This window comes from Mus caroli, unplaced genomic scaffold (assembly GCF_978045245.1).
Source record: "Mus caroli unplaced genomic scaffold, Mus_caroli_1 scaffold_19, whole genome shotgun sequence".
NCBI lineage: Eukaryota > Metazoa > Chordata > Mammalia > Rodentia > Muridae > Mus > Mus caroli.
In genome coordinates, this window is record NW_028227274.1 from 4,338,908 (window position 1) to 4,355,623 (window position 16,716).

General features: G+C 39.9%; 1 protein-coding gene across 7 annotated transcripts in view; it reads right to left on the reverse strand.

Annotated features, from left to right (window-relative positions):
* The window catches only part of Odad2 (outer dynein arm docking complex subunit 2), a 220,973-nt gene extending 208,461 nt beyond the window's left edge, over nucleotides 1-12,512 (reverse strand). For 2 of the 7 annotated variants that reach the window (XM_085833537.1, XM_085833539.1), the window contains exons 1-3: nucleotides 12,485-12,501; nucleotides 11,538-11,650; nucleotides 8,961-9,198 (exon numbers count right to left, since the gene is read on the reverse strand). In XM_085833537.1, coding sequence (XP_085689663.1) covers nucleotides 8,961-9,184 — 224 coding nt within the window. In that variant the 5' untranslated portion in view covers nucleotides 9,185-9,198; nucleotides 11,538-11,650; nucleotides 12,485-12,501. Of the gene's footprint in view, nucleotides 1-8,960; nucleotides 9,206-11,537; nucleotides 11,651-12,484 lie in introns of those variants that run through there. The other 5 variants (XM_085833542.1, XM_085833541.1, XM_085833536.1 and 2 more) reach the window with 5 other exon arrangements.
* Between the last annotated feature and the right edge of the window lie 4,204 nt (nucleotides 12,513-16,716).

Below are 16,716 nucleotides of genomic sequence, written 5' to 3' on the forward strand. Positions count from 1 at the left end.
TCAAACCTTCCCTTGAAACTTCGTTAACCTCCATGGTCTTTCATTCTATTGATATTTTCATCTTCCAAGCTCACCCAACAGCTCATTAAGTTCTGAATACTTAAACAGTTCTTTCAGCCCAAAGTTCCAAAATTCTTCATTTTGTTCCCAGAATAATCCAAAAAATAAAAGCCAAATAGGCAGGTCCATCACAGTAAAACCCCATTTCCTGGTACCAGTTTCTGCTCTGCTTTGCTTTCTGTTGCTGTGATAAAACACTGACCAAAAACAACCTGGGGAATGAGGAGCTTATTCAAGTTTATAGGTTACAGTCTGTTTTCAAGGAAAGCCAAAGCAGATGCTCCAAGCAGTAACCTAGAGGTCAGTCCTGAGGCAGAAACAGTACAGTAACACTGTTACTGACTCAGCTTTCCTGAAGATATCAGGTACCCTTCTTATTCAACCCAACCCAAACCCCCTTACCCAGAGATGGCGCTCATGTGTGTTGTTCCCTACTACAATTAAGAAAATACCACAGCACACACCCCCAGATATGCCGAGAAGTACATCCTATGGAGGTAATTTCCTCTCTTGAGATTCTTCCACAATGTGCCTAGGTTTGTGTCAAATTGACAACAATTACCTATGACAGAGGCTGAGCAGCAGCAGGAGTGTACTTTCCCCTCTCTGCTTCCTGGCTATGGGTACCATGTTAATATCTCCCTCCTGCCAGTCTAGTGCTCTGCTATAATGGACTATAACCTGCAAATATGAGCCAGACATACCCTCTTTCCAATTATCAAGGTATTTTTATCACAACTACAAGAAGAAAAAAACCTTCCGGTCTGGCCAGCACCAGGGTAGCTAGGGTGCAGAGTCAGCTGACACCCACCAGCTACCCACAAGACCTGCCACGGGATCTTAAGACCTCTGGTGAGTGGAACACAGCATCTGCTCCAATACAATCGCACAGGACCTGAGACTGCATTAATTAGGGAAGCAGAAAACCTGGCCTGATCAGGGGCACAAGTCCCTTCCGGTACACGCCAGCACAGGGGTACCTTGGACGTGGAGTCTGTGGACACCTGTAAGGTGTAAACAGCACTGTCCACGGGATCTTAAGACCTCTGTGAGTGGATCACAACTTCTGCCAGGAGGCAGGTTCGAACACCAGATATCTGGGCACCTTCCCTGCAAGAGGAGAGCCTACCTGCAGAGAGTACTCTGAGCACTTTAACTCAGGAGAGAGCTAGTCTCCCAGGTCTGCTGATAGAGGCTAACAAAAACACCTGAGGAACAAGATCTAACCAGAGACAACTACAACAATTAACTCCAGAGATTACCAGATGGTGAAAGGCAAACGTAAGAATCTTACTAACAGAAACCAAGACCACTCACCATCATCAGAACGCAACACTCCCACCCCACCCAGTCCTGGGCACCTCAACACACCCGAAAAATTAGACCTGGATTTAAAAGCATATCTCATGATGATGGTAGAGGACATCAAGAAGGACTTTAATAACTCACTTAAAGAAATACAGGAGAACACTGCTAAACATGAAGAAGACCTTAAAGAGGAAGCACAAAAATCCCTTAAAGCATTGAAAGAAAACACGACCAAACAGGTGATGGAATTGAATAAAACCATCCAAGACCTAAAAAGGGAAGTAGAAACTATAAAGAAAACCCAAAGTGAGGCAACGCTGGAGAAAGAAAACCTAGGAAAGAAATCTAGACTATAGATGGAACTATCAGCAACAGAATACAAGAGATGGAAGAGAGAATCTCGGGTGCAGAAGATTCCATAGAGAACATCGGCACAACAATCAAAGAAAATACAAAACGCAAAAAGATCCTAACTCAAAACATCCAGGAGATCCAGAACACAATGAGAAGACCAAATCTAAAGATAATAGGAGTAGATGAGAATGAAGATTTTCAACTTAAAGGGCCAGCAAATATCTTCAACAAAATTATAGAAGAAAACTTCCCAAACCTAAAGAAAGAGATGCCCATGAACATAGAAGAATCCTACAGAACTACAAATAAACTGGACCAGAAAAGAAATTCCTCCCAACACATAATAATCAGAACAACAATTACACTAAATAAAGATAGAATATTAAAAGCAGTAAGGGGAAAAGGTCAAGTAACATATAAAGGCAAGCCTATCAGAATTACACCAGACTTTTCAGCAGAGACTATGAAAGCCAGAAGATCCTGGACAGACGTTATACAGACCCTAAGAGAACACAAATGCCAGCCCAGCCAAACTCTCAATTACCATAGATGGAGAAACCAAAGTTTTCCATGACAAAACCAAATTCACACATTATCTTTCAAGGAATCAAGCCCTTCAAAGGATAATAACAAAAAACAAAACAAAACAAACAAACAAAAAAACAATACAAGGACAGAAACCACACCCTAGATAAAGCAAGAAGGTAATCCCTCAACAAACCAAAAAGAAGACAGTCACAAAAAACAGAATTCCAACTCTAAAAACAAAAATAAAAGGAAGCAACAATTACTTTTCCTTAATATCTCTTAATATCAATAGACTCATTTCCCCAATAAAAAGACATAGACTAACCGACTGGCTACACAAACAGGATCCAAAATTCTGCTGCTTACAGGAAACCCATCTCAGGGAAAAAGACAGACACTACCTCAGAGTAAAAGGCTGGAAAACAATTTTCCAGGCAAATGGTATGAAGAAACAAGCTGGAGTAGCCATTCTAATATCGAATAAAATCGACTTCCAACCCAAAGTTATCAAAAAAGACAAGGAGAGAAACTTCATACTCATCAAAGGTAAAATCCACCAAGAGGAACTTTCAATTCTGAATATCTATGCTCCAAATGCAAGGGCAGCCACATTCATTAAAGAAACTTTAGTAAAGCTCAAAGCACATATTGAACCTCACACAATAATAGTGGGAGACTTCAACACACCACTTTCATCAATGGACAGATCTTGGAAACAGAAACTAAACAGGGACACAGTGAAACTAACAGAAGTGATGAAACAAATGGACTTAACAGATATCTACAGAACATTTTATCCTAAAACAAATGGATATACCTTCTTCTCAGCACCTCATGATACCTTCTCCAAAATTGACCATATAATTGGTTACAAAACAGTCCTCAACAGATACAAAAATATTGAAATCGTCCCATGCATCCTATCAGACCACCATGGACTAAGGCTGATCTTCAATAACAACATAAATAATGGAAAGCCAACATTCACGTGGAAAATGAACAACACTCTTCTCAATGATACTTTGGTCAAAGAAGGAATAAAGAAAGAAATTAAAGACTTTTTAGAGTTTAATGAAAATGAAGTCACAACATACCCAAACTTATGGGACACCATGAAAGCATTTCTAAGAGGGAAACTCATAGCTCTGAGTGCCTCCAAAAAGAAACTAGAGAGAGCAAACACTAGGAGCTTGACAACACACCTAAAAGCTCTAGAAAAAAAGGAAACATATTCACCCAAGAAGAGTAGTCAGCAGGAAATAATCAAACTCAGAGGCGAAATCAACCAAGTGGAAACAAGAAGAACTGTTCAAATAATCAACCAAACGAGGAGCTGGTTCTTTGAGAAAATCAACAAGATAGATAAACCCTTAGCCAGACTCACTAGAGAGCCCAGGGACAGCATCCTAATTAACAAAATCAGAAATGAAAAGGGAGACATAACAACAAACCCTGAAGAAATCCAAAACTTCATCAGATCCTTCTACAAAAAGCTATACTCAACAAAACTAGAAAACCTGGACAAAATGGACAAATTTCTAGACAGATACCAGGTACAAAAGTTAAACCAGGATCAAGTTAACGATCTAAACAGTCACATATTCTCTAAAGAAATAGAAGCAGTCATTAATGGTCTCCCAACCAAAAAAAGCCGAGGCCCAGATGGGTTTAGTGCAGAGTTCTATCAGACCTTCAAAGAAGATCTAATCCCAGTTCTGCACAAACTATTCCACAAAATAGAAACAGAAGGTACTCTACCCAACTCATTCTATGAAGCCACAATTACTCTGATACCTAAACCAAAGAAAGACCCAACAAAGATAAAGAACTTCAGACCAATTTCCCTTATGAATATCGATGCAAAAAATACTCAATAAAATTCTCGCTAACGAAATCCAAGAACACATCAAAACAATCATCCATCCTGACCAAGTAGGTTTTATTGCAGGGATGCAGGGATGCAGGGATGGTTTAATATATGAAAATCCATCAACGCAATCCATTATATAAACGAACTCAAATACAAAAACCACATGATCATCTAGTTAGATGCGGAGAAAGCATTTGACGAAATCCAACACCCATTCATGATAAAAGTCTTGGAAAAATCAGGAATTCAAGGCCCATACCTAAACATGATAAAAGCAATCTACAGCAAACCAGTAGCCAACATCAAAGTAAATGGTGAGAAGCTGGAAGCAATCCCACTAAAATCAGGGAATAGACAAGGCTGCACACTCTCTCCCTACCTATTCAACATTGTACTTGAAGTCATGGCCAGAGCAATTCAACAACAAAAGGAGATCAAAGGGATGCAAATTGGAAAAGAAGAAGTCAAAATATCACTTTTTGCGGATGATATGATAGTATATATAAGTGACCCTAAAAATTCCACCAGAGAACTCCTAAACCTGACAAACAGCTTCGGTGAAGTAGCTGGATATAAAATTAACTCAAACAAGTCAATGGCCTTTCTCTACACAAAGGATAAACAAGCTGAGAAAGAAATTAGGGAAACAACACCCTTCTCAATAGTCACAAATATTATAAAATAGCTTGGCGTGACTCTAACTAAGGAAGTGAAAGATCTGTATGATAAGAACTTCAAGTCTCTGAAGAAAGAAATTATAGAATATCTTAGAAGATGGAAAGATCTCCCATGCTCATGGATTGGCAGGATCAACATTGTAAACATGGCTATCTTGCTAAAAAGCAATCTAAAGATTCAATGCAATCCCCATCAAAATTCCAACTCAATTAATTCATCAACAAATTAGAAAGGGCAATCTGCACATTCATCTGGAATAACAAAAAACCTAGGATAGCAAAAACTCTTCTCAAGGATAAAAGAACCTCTGGTGGAATCACCATGCCTGACCTAAAGCTTCACTACAGAGCAATTGTGATAAAAAATGTCATGGTACTGGTATAAGGACAGAAAAGTAGACCAATGAAATAGAATTGAAGGCCCCCCAAATGAACCCACTCACCTATGTTCACTTGATCTTTGACAAGGGAGCTAAAACCATCCAGTGGGAAAAAGACAGCATTTTCAACAAATGGTACTGGCACAACTGGTGGTTATCATGTAGAAGAATGCGAATTGATCCATTCCTATCTCCTTGTACTAAGGTCAAATCTAAGTGGATCAAGGAGCTCCACATAAAACCAGAGACACTGAAACTTATAGAGGAGAAAGTGGGGAGAAAACTCGAAGATATTGGCACAGGGGAAAAATTCCTGAATAGAACAGCAATGGCTTGTGTTGTAAGATTGAGAATTGACAAATGGGACCTCATGAAACTGCAAAGCTTTTGTAAGGCAAAAGACACTGTCAATAAGACAAAAAGGCCACCAACAGATTGGGAAAGGATCTTTACTTATCCTAAATCAGATAGAGGACTAATATCCAATATATATAAAGAACTCAAGAAGGTGGATTCCAGAAAATCAAATAACCCCATTAAAAAATGGGGCTCAGAGCAAAACAAAGAATTCTCACCTGAGGAATACCGAATGGCTGAGAAACACTTGAAAAAATGTTCAGCATCCTTAATCATCAGGGAAATGCAAATGAAAACAATCCTGAGATTCCATCTCACACCAGTCAGAATGGCTAAGATCAAAAATTCAGGTGACAGCAGATGCTGGCAAGGATGTGGAGAAAGAGGAACACTCCTCCACTGTTGGTGGGATTGCAAGCTTGTACAACTACTCTGGAAATCAGTCTGGCGGTTCCTCAGAAAATTGGACATGGTACTACCGGAGGATCCAGCAATACCTCTCCTGGGCATATATCCAGAAGATGTTCCAACTAGTAAGAAAGAAACATGCTCCACTATGTTCATAGCAGCCTTATTTATAATAGCCAGAAGCTGGAAAGAACCCAGATGCCCCTCAACAGAGGAATGGATACAGAAATTATGGTACATTTACACAATGGAGTACTACTCAGCTATTAAAAAGAATGAATTTATGAAATTCCTAGACAAATGGTTGGACCTGGAGGGCATTATCCTGAGTGAGGTAACCCAATCACAAAAGAACTCAAATGATATGTACTCACTGATAAGTGGATATTAGCCCAGAAACTTAGGATACCCAAGATATAAGATACAATTTGCAAAACACATGAAACTCAAGAAGAACAAAGACCAAAGTGTGGACACTTTGCCCCTTCTTAGAATTGGGAACAAAACACCCATGGAAGGAGTTACAGAGACAAAGTTTGGAGCTGTGACAAAAGGATGGACCATCTAGTGACTGCCATATCCAGGGATCCATCCCATAATCAGCTTCCAAATGCTGACACCATTGCATACACTAGCAAGATTTTGCTGAAAGGACCCTGATATAGCATTCTCTAGTGAGACTATGCCGGGGCCTAGCAAACACATAAATGGATGCTCACAGTCAGCTATTGGACAGATCACAGGGTCCCCAATGGAGGAGCTAGAGAAAATACCCAAGGAGCTAAAGGGATCTGCAACCCTATAGGTGGAACATTATGAAGTAATGTTCATAACTAAACTAACTAAACTTTATATGCCCCAGTACAGGGAAACGCCAGGGCCAAAAAGTGGGAGTGGGTGGGTAGGGGGCTGTGGGGGAAGGTATGGGGGACTTTTGGGATAGCATTGGAAATGTAAATGAGGAAAATACCTAATTAAAAAAAAAAGAAAAAAGAAAAAAGAAAAAGGAAGATGCCAGAGACTCCCTGGAAGGGAGTACTGGGACTCTGCATCTTAAGACTTTCATTTTTACAGATACCTTTAAGTGAGTTAAGCTTCTTCTATCACACACTCCTGCTACCTTACCACAGTTCCAAAACAATGGGGCACAAAAACAAGTATCAGAAACCATGGGCCAAAGCAAACCTCTTCCTCTTTTCAAGTTGATGCCTCAGACATTTTGTTACAGTAATAGAAGAGTGACTATAAGTTGATGAACATTCCTTTACTTGGCATGTAAATCAAGATATAGTGTAAGACCTAGACACATGAAGTATTTAGTATTTTCTGTTATTCACAGAATCTTATCTGTAAATGTTGTCTCTTTCAGGTCACTCAGTACCCATGTGGTTTTCATCAGAGCCACATAAGCATGGTTTTTGTTCCCAGTAAGTGATACCATTGGACCTGTCTCATCCCTTTCCACATCAAAGACATCTTTAGTAAAGGTCAGGGACAAAAGTAATAGGCAGCAAAAGGGGAAAGTTTCATAATAAATTTGACAGAAGCAATGTAGCCAAGGGGTTGTTGTTTCAAGACACACCTCACATCAAAATGTCCACATATCTCCCTCAGGAGGGGCAGAATACAAAAAGACTGCAGGCAGAGGCTACCTATGAAAATTAAGTCAAACGAATTTGTTCAAAAGAAAAACAGCAACACCATTGAGGAATGTACTGCATCCCCACCAGCTAAGGACGTGGATGTGGTCATGTTGGGACTTGGCACATGGAAGGAATGGAGAGACCAGATAGGATGGCCTTTTTTTTCTGTTATTTGTTGTAAAACCATCTTTGACAAAGTAGTTAATGTGTTTTTAATTGGTTTTACACATGAATCCATCTTTCAAAAGTTTAGAAAAAAAAAACACTGAACTTAGGTGGAAACAACCAAGAACTGGGCCTTCATCTACAAATGACTACCTCTGGGGAAGATAGTGAGTGACACTTAGCAGATATTAAAAATTAGAAGTTCAGGAAAGGGAGGCTTGTCACTAAAGAGCTCTTCAGTACAGTTCAGGAGTGGGTTTGCAATTGTTAAATGAAATCTTGACTTTATTGTCCAAACAGTCCCAAATGGAAAGAGGAAAGCTATATGTAGGGAGTGTTAGTGAGCTAGGAAACTGCTTTGCATGAGATCAGTCTTTAAGAGAGAAAAATGCAACATCAAAAAGGGACAGATACAACAAAGGGAATAACCAAGCTACATAATTAACTGAGGGTGCACACTCAAGTAAATACACCTGTGCTTGCTTATTATTCAAATACAGCATACAGCAATACATATATGTATGTCTAACCATGGATAGTATATATCCATATGCATGCTTGTATGTGCACATATATACATATGTTCACATATATATGTTCAAAAGAGTTGAACTGATACTTCACTCTTTGATCTACTGATAGGGTCTTTATAAATCTCATATTTGAAACTCTTTGTTAAGAAGTTTCTTCCTTAAAGACTTGGGTGGAGATCAGTTGTAGAGCACATGTGTAACATGAATGAAGCACCAGGTTTTATCCTCTCATATATTTTTTTATTAAATATTTTCTTTATTTACATTTCAAATGCTATCCCGAAAGTTCCCTATACCCTCCCCCAGTATCCTCTCATATATTAAGGAAAATTCTCCACCCTCCCAGGGCATGTGATGGTTAAATTCTGTGAGGATTTGGTTATACCAAATCCATCACCAGTAGCTACTAACATCCACAAAGTCATATAGGTGTATGGAAAGGCAAGCAGGAAAGGGAAAGCTGAGATCTGGAAAAATGCATCCGCTATAAAAAGGAATGACATTTAAATGAAAAATGAGGAAATCCCATGTGTCCACATGAAATATCCTTATGTATTCTATGTATCTCCACTTTGCAACAAGTTTAGGACATTATTAATTAGCCCCAACTCCTCACCCAGTCAATGAAAAGCTAAATAAAATTGTGCTGAATTCTAGAAGCAATTAATGTGGCTTACCTGACAACATAACCTGATTCAAATGCTGAGGGTTCCAAATATGTTTTCCACTCAAGTGGTTCTACAAAAACAAATTTTGCCTCTTGGGGATACTTATAAGAAAAAGATTCCACAAACTTAGTAATTTCATTCAATATCGACTCATTCAGAGGAGTGATCTCCAGGGTTCCAGTCTCATATCCTGCAGCAGTCCACTGTGCCAACCTGGTCAACGCCACACCCATGGGGGCTGTTAATCCTCAAAACTGAAAGAGTTAGAGGCATCCACATTTTCACATGAACATTTTTTTCATTTTCAAGATTTTACATTAGTGTTACCTAACCTACATTCAGCATTTTTAACAATCTAACTGTTCCTCAATACAATAAAACAAGAAAGCATCACTACATAAAACAGAGTTGTTTGAAGAGATTTCCAGTATCAGCCTACCCTAAAATTAATAACGTCTTTCTAATTTCCAAGAGCCTAAGAAACAGAACAGCGTGACAGAAAGAAAAAAAAAACCTTCGAGAATGGAAAAACAGAATAGAGGAGGTTGGCAGTAAGAGCTTTGCTTCCCAGCTCTGACAAAGGCTGGGGTTTGAGTAAAAATAACACACACACACACACACACACACACACACACACACACACATTTGATGTGAGCCACATATCATTTAGAATTAGGCAATTAAATGAAACCTGTTATTCTAATTCTCTTACAGTCATAATATCTGCCGGGGGTCACTGAAGGCAGGCAAGTCCTCTCTCAAGTCTCTAGAGTTCCTTACATGCGTCTGACGCTAATAAAAATAGGATCAAAGTGTGATTGTGAATTGTCATTTTAATTATTGAGGAAAGTTAGTACAGCACACTGTGCTTATTCAGGGCACAGGAGGGAGTCCTATATTCTTGCTCAGAGATCATATTCAAAATAGAAGTACTGTTTTCTTAAGAGTAAGTATGACAGCTGTAGGATCAGGACAGAGATTTTTAGTCTATTTATCCAAACTTACCAAAACAGTGTAGCAATTAAATTTAAAACAAATCCAATAAATGTCTTTCATGTTGGCTAAACAGAAATTTGTCTGTACAAGGAGATCCCTAAAAGATGACTTTATCTGAGAAATTAACTAAGAACAAAGTAACAACTTACTAATAATCATAGCATTGTTTAAAGATTGTCTATATTTTTATAATGCCATTGGCCAGTAAAACCTTCCCTCCAGAATATTAGACGGTCATAAAATTAAATACAAAATAAATTGAGCTTTTCTTTTCTGCCATTTTAACAAAGGCGTTGAAATAAAATGTTTGAGACAGAGAGTGGAGATTTTACTTTCTGCACCACATTAAAATGTAAAATCCATAACAGGACTTCAGCAGCTCTCTCCAGGGGACTATTTCCTGCTGAGATCAGAATAGCAACACTGTGTGACCGAATGGCAGGCAGGAAGAGACATTGTTGGCATCTAGCTGGGAGTGTCAAGGATACAAATACTGTTTTTATGCATAGGAGTGCCCAGCAGGATGAACTCTGCTGAAATCTGCAACATCTGGTGTTTGGAAAACTTCAGAGAAGTTAATATCACAGCCTAAAATTTTCCTCCACTTTAGGAGAGTCACAAAGCAGTTTTAACATGCATTGAATATCTTGGGATTGGAGTTGTCATATAAATGAAACAAAAGTTTTCATGTTTTGCTCTATATTGAACTTCATTGAGGAGCTCAGCAGCTTGTGAAATTGCACTATGATGACAATGTCAGCCACAAAATTTATGATACATTCTGACATACTGGTGTCAGCCAGTGTTTGGAAACAGACTACATCCAGGTAATTCCATTTTAGGCTGAGAAACTTCCTATGTTCTATATTCTAGTATAATAGTATCTAAACATTTACAATTCTTTTTCTTCACAGAGCATTATTAGTGTTAAAAATGTATTATTTATGAAAGATTATTATCTGTACTTTTGGTTTCAAAATAATAAGTTGTCATTACAAGATATTTGTTACATAGTCCAGGTGTTTTGGATAAACACTTCTGTGTGTGTGTGTCTGTCTGTCTGTGGCTCATTCATTCTCTCTCTCTCTCTCTCTCTCTCTCTCTCTCTCTCTCTCTCTCTCACACACACACACACACACACACACACACACACACAGTAGACATACAGAGATATTTGTGAGACAAAATATGATATACATATTTTTCTGTGATTTCTTTTTTTTTCTATTTCTAGTTGATCAGTGCTTTTGATGTTAAATACAAAAATATGTGACTGACACTTTAGTTTCCTAGTGTTCAGAGAATAACTATAAACAATTGAAACATGCAAATGCTTTATCTAATCCAGAAAAGCTCTGCCCATATTTAATCATCAGTAGACTCTTTGCTTCAGGACACATACATGCAGTGTGCACACCATTTCTTTCCTTCACTCTTTCTAAAGGAAACTGGGTTTTATGGATCACACGGGACTATGGTAGTCGATAGGCAACATCGTGAAGACCTCTTAGAAGACACTTTGAAGGGAACTAAGACATGCAGAAAGTTCTTTTGCTCATGAGAAATTTTTATGGAAATGTATAAACTCACGATTAAGACTATATAAATTCCTTTTCTCAATCAATGCCGAGGAGCCCAGAAATGAACAGCCTCTAGTGATTATTAGCAGGAGCCCTAAGCATGCCTCAGATGCTGGGACAATCCTGAAAGTGAGAACAATACTCTTAGGAAAAAAAGTGGAAAATCGGTAGTGCTCAAACAAGCAAACAAAACCTACGACATTAACAAGACAGTTTCTCCCAGCCCCATCATCATTACTCCGTTAGTTCTTTTGACATTAACAAACATGGTTACAGCAAATACATAAGACGTATCTTTAAATTAATGTCTTAATGTTTCCAAGCAAAGTTCAAAGTTAAATAGGAACAAAGTGTGTTTTCTTTTATGCTAAGCTCCAAGCTTCCCTTATCATTAACAAATTGCAATAATTTTGGAAATAATCACTATAACAATCCAAATCTTCATTAGGTTAAGTATAAGTAACATCTATGGAGAGCCAGGACATGCATGGCCTCTGAAAGACAGAAGAACCCTGGCACCGGGTGGACACATTTCAAGTCTGAGCTCTGCAGTTGGAGCCCCTAGTACTCTGATGTGATAGAGATGTGGAGAAAGGTGGGTGGTGAAGGTCAAGGTGAGAGCAGGAGGCCAAGCAGAGGGCAGAGGAAGGGAACCATATCCTAAGACTAGGAAGGGACTGAAATGGGGCAGTAGACCTGTTGGTGGAAGGCAGGAGATCCCTAGGCCAACTCGGGGCAGAAGGAAAGTGCTTGAAGGAAGGAACCCAGGGGGTGGAAGAGAAGTGGGGAGGAGACAGCTGAAGGACTGGAGATGCTGGGGAGAGTGTGAGAGGCGCCACAGTGGAGACCAAGAGGGATGGGAGAGAGATGAGACTAGAGGAGACCCAAGGACCGAAAGGCCCGAAGAAAATCCAGACTGTAAGCCCGACCTCAGAGCACGCCACAGAGACTACTCACCTGCAGTGTCGCCTGGCACCCAGGTGCCCGCGCGCATCGTTGCTAGGACACCAGTAAACATCCGCCGGGCTGCGCTGAAAGCAGCAGCCTGGGAGGAAACACTGAGTGACTCCAGCCTCTAGTCGCGCTGCTGCTCAGAATCCTGCACCTTGAAAACACCAGGATTCTTCCAGCAGCCTGCAGAGCTCTAGGGCTCATCCCAGTTCAGTCTAGGTACTTGGGAGCCCTCTCGAAATGGAAGAGACCGCACTCAGAAAAGAGGCATTAGAATATCCTGTGATGTTTCACGGGCATATTTTCTCACAGGCATATGTTTCTCCAGACAAGCATAATCTAAGTACTGAATCTACCGAAACCCTCAAAAATTGCAACCACTCTCTCTTAGGATATTTGAGGCTTGCAGCTTTATATTCTTAAAGTAACTCAGACTCGCAAGCCTTCTGCAGTAAAACTTCAGTGAAATGAAAACCTCTCTTCCATCTGTAAAACGAGTATTGCCATTGTTCATTAAAATACACCTTTGTAAAATTTATTCTATTTTTAATTATGTGTAGTGTGGGAGGGGGCAGGGAGAAGGGATTGTGAGTGTAGGTGCCAGACAAAAAGAATCTTCAAGAGCTGGAGCTACAGGCTGTTACGAGTCACTAGATAAACATTATAAAAACTAGATTCTGGCCATCTGCAAGAGCATTACCCCATTATCCTGACCCAAACTGTAGACACTCTACCAAATAGGAACCCATGGGGGCTTAGAGAGCCGGGGTTGAGGGGCGAGGAAGACAACACTCACTGGTAACCGGATGAGCAGTATGCGCTCTTAGGGACAAAATATGTATGGACAGTAGATGAGTTAAGGTGCAAAATGGTTGAGCAGTCCTAAATTGATTCCGAATGTCAAAGGAACAAAGGAATCGCATGTCAAGACTACACTGTCCGCAGCTCAGATACAGAAGATGGAAATATAGAAGGTAAAACATTTTAGCCTCTTGGAATTTTTGAGTTCTTTTCTTTCCGTTTGAAAGCATCAACGTTGTTGAGGATGAAATAGTTTACTCAATGGAATCTTTACCTTCCAGAAAACAAAACAAACAAACAAAAACTAGATTTCTCCACTCCCGTCATTCTAAGAAAGACTTCCCATAATTTGTGTCTTGTCACCTCCTCCCAGCACTGCAAAGAAATGGTAGAAGGCGCTGTTTCCTTTAAATGTGTGTCCATAAGACCTAGACGAGTGACTGACCCACAAAAAACAAAATTGGTAAATCACCTGATAAAAGCTGGTGGTTTTAGAAAGGCAAGGGTTTTGGTTTCTTGGATAAAGTTGGTAGAACCTGCTTGAGGATTCTAAGTAGCTGTATTCCTAGAAAACAGCTGGCAACTGCAATAGCCCACTCAGGAGTGAGTATGCTATACACAGGTCTTCCTGTACTGCCTTCCTGTAGACTCTAAATGAAGAGGAGTAGTTCTTAACATAACACTGGGACTCCTTAATACAGTTCCTTCTTTGTGGTGCCACCCAACCACAAAATGTTTTTGTTGTGATGTATAAGTACATTTTCTACTGTTATAAGTTGTAATCTAAATACCTGGTATGCAGGACAACTGACACATGACAGGGTCAGGGCCCACAGATTGAGAACCATTGCTGTAGAGCATGGGCATACAATCTAGTTCTGTCCCATGAATAGGAGATAAAATCTTTGTGCTATGTTTCTATAGTGAAACTATTAAATGTTATAGAGAAAATAGATATATAGCAGGGATAAGTAGGAATTATATATTAATTAAACATGACCTGTAAGTCAAGTAACTAGAATTTAGGTTATTTTATATGAATCAAACAAAATGGTTTTGATTTTAAAATGAGACTGAATAATTAATTGCCATTTTGGGTTGAAGCAGCTTCTTGGGTAAAGGGCATTTTTCACCTGTCCCTTCTCTAGCATCCTCATGTTCTACAGAAGTTGGTCCTTTGAGTGTAAAGCATGAGCGAGCAAGAAAATGATCAAATGACGAATATCTTGAACTGAGGTTTGGTGGGGGCAGGGTGAACATGTTACAAGCTTCAAAGCCATCTAAAAGAAATGGAATGGAGTTTCCCCAGTCTAAGATAACAAGTAGGCAGTGGGGTCACTGATGTATTTGGTAACCTTGATGCTACATCATTGACCTGGTTGAGAAGGGTCATTGCTGAGTTTGTCAGCCTTCATCCTACAGCACTGACTTGGTTTGGAGGAACCCTGGTATATTTAGTAACCTTTCTTCTTTACTATGGGGCTCCAGTCAAATACAGGCATCGTGAACACACTCAAAATTTGTTCATATGAGAGTGGAACAAGAAAGTGGTAGGGACTAGATAGACTAGGTGAGACATGACCATCAACTGTGGACAGCAGACAGGAGTGTGGTCCATCAACTGGGGGGGGGGGGGGGTGGCAGAAAAGAGAAGTGGCCTACCAGAAACAGAGAACAGGAACTCAGTAGTAGATCAGTGTAACAAAAGCCAACAGAGACAAAACAAAACTAAACAAAACAGCTTAGTGCATCACTTACCCTGGAAAGCCTCAAGTCTTGCCTGAAGTCTGGGGAGTATCTGGACCCTACATGCTTCTCCTCCACCAGATGGGCTTGTAACTTAGGTCCCAGGCACAACACAATATACCAGGACCATAGATACTGAGCATGAAGGTCCTCACTCCCACAGACCCTTTTTTGTTGCAGTGGTAGCCATCCTGTCATCTCTGAGCAGAAGATCTGTGACTGGCCAACCTGAAAACAAAGATTGACAGAGAGTCACATTTCAGAGTATTTCAATCTAATCTTGATGTCCTCCAATCTGCCAGTCATATTTCTATGGTCTCAACCAACTATGCATCGAAGATAATTTAAATCATTACGATAAGGACAAGATGGTGCATGCCTTTTGATCCCAACACTCCAGAGGCAGAAGCAAGAAGATTTCTGTGAGTCCCAGGCTAGCCTGGTCTATGTAGTGAGTTCGAGGTAAGCCAAGGTTATAGAGTACAGCCTGTCTCAAAAGTATCTATGTTTGAAAAAAAAATGTTCCTTTTCTCAATATGGATATACTTTTTTTTCCAGTCAATTATTCCTTACATAACAAAGTATTAACAACCATTTACACAGAATTTACTGTGTATTCTCTAGGGTAAGGACAATAGGATGTAGGGCCTGGAAAAGAAACCTGTGATTGCAGAGACATATGACAGCAGTAGAACTATATCCTCTTCCTCCACCGAAGTCAGTGAGATCTCTATGAAACAGAGGCTCAGCCATCACAGCTCAAGCATGTCATTTAGAAACATAAAAATATTTGATCAATTTGAAAGACGGTAGCTGTAAGTCATTGATTTCAATGACTTTTAGAAGAAGGAAACATAGTCAGAGGAAAGGTTAGGGAAAAGTATTGTAGTGGCAGCAAAGAATTTTCTTTTCTTTTTTTCTTTTTTCTTTTTCTCTTTTGGTGCCTATATAAAACCTGTTTTTAAAAAGTTTTTTGTATTAGATATTTTCTTTATTTACATTTCAAATGTTATCCCCTTTCCTAGTTTCCCCTCTGAATCCCCTATCCCCTTCCAACTCCCCCTGCACCCTAACCCACCCATTCCCATTCCTCTTCCTGGAATTCCCCTATACTAGGGCCCAGAGCCTTCCCAGGACCAAGGGCCTTTCCTCCCATTGATGACTGATGAGGCCATCCTCTGCTACACATATAGCTAGGGCCACAAGTTCCACTATGTGTTTTCTTTGATTGGTGGTATAGTTCCAAGGAGCTCTGGAGGTACTGGTTAGTTCATATTGATATTCCTCTTATGAGGCTTCAATCCCATTCAGCTCCATGGGTGTTTCTCTGGATTCTTCATTGGGGACCTTTTGCTCCATCCAGTAGGTGACTGTGAGCATCCACTTCTGTATTTGCCAGGCACTGGAGGATCCTCACAGGAAACAGTTATATCAGGCTCCCATCATCAGGCTCTTGTTGGCATCTGCCTAGTGACTGGGTTTGGTGTGGTGCTTTATATGGTGCATCGCCAGGTGGGGCAGTCTCTGGAAGGTCCTTCCTTCAGTCTGCTCTGAACTTTGTCTCTGCAGCTCCTTCAATGGGTATTTTGTTCCCCATTCTAAGAAGGAACAAAGTTTCCACACTTTGGTCTTCCTTCTTCTTGAGTTTCATGTGTTTTGCAAATTTTATCTTGGGTATTCTAAGTTTCTGG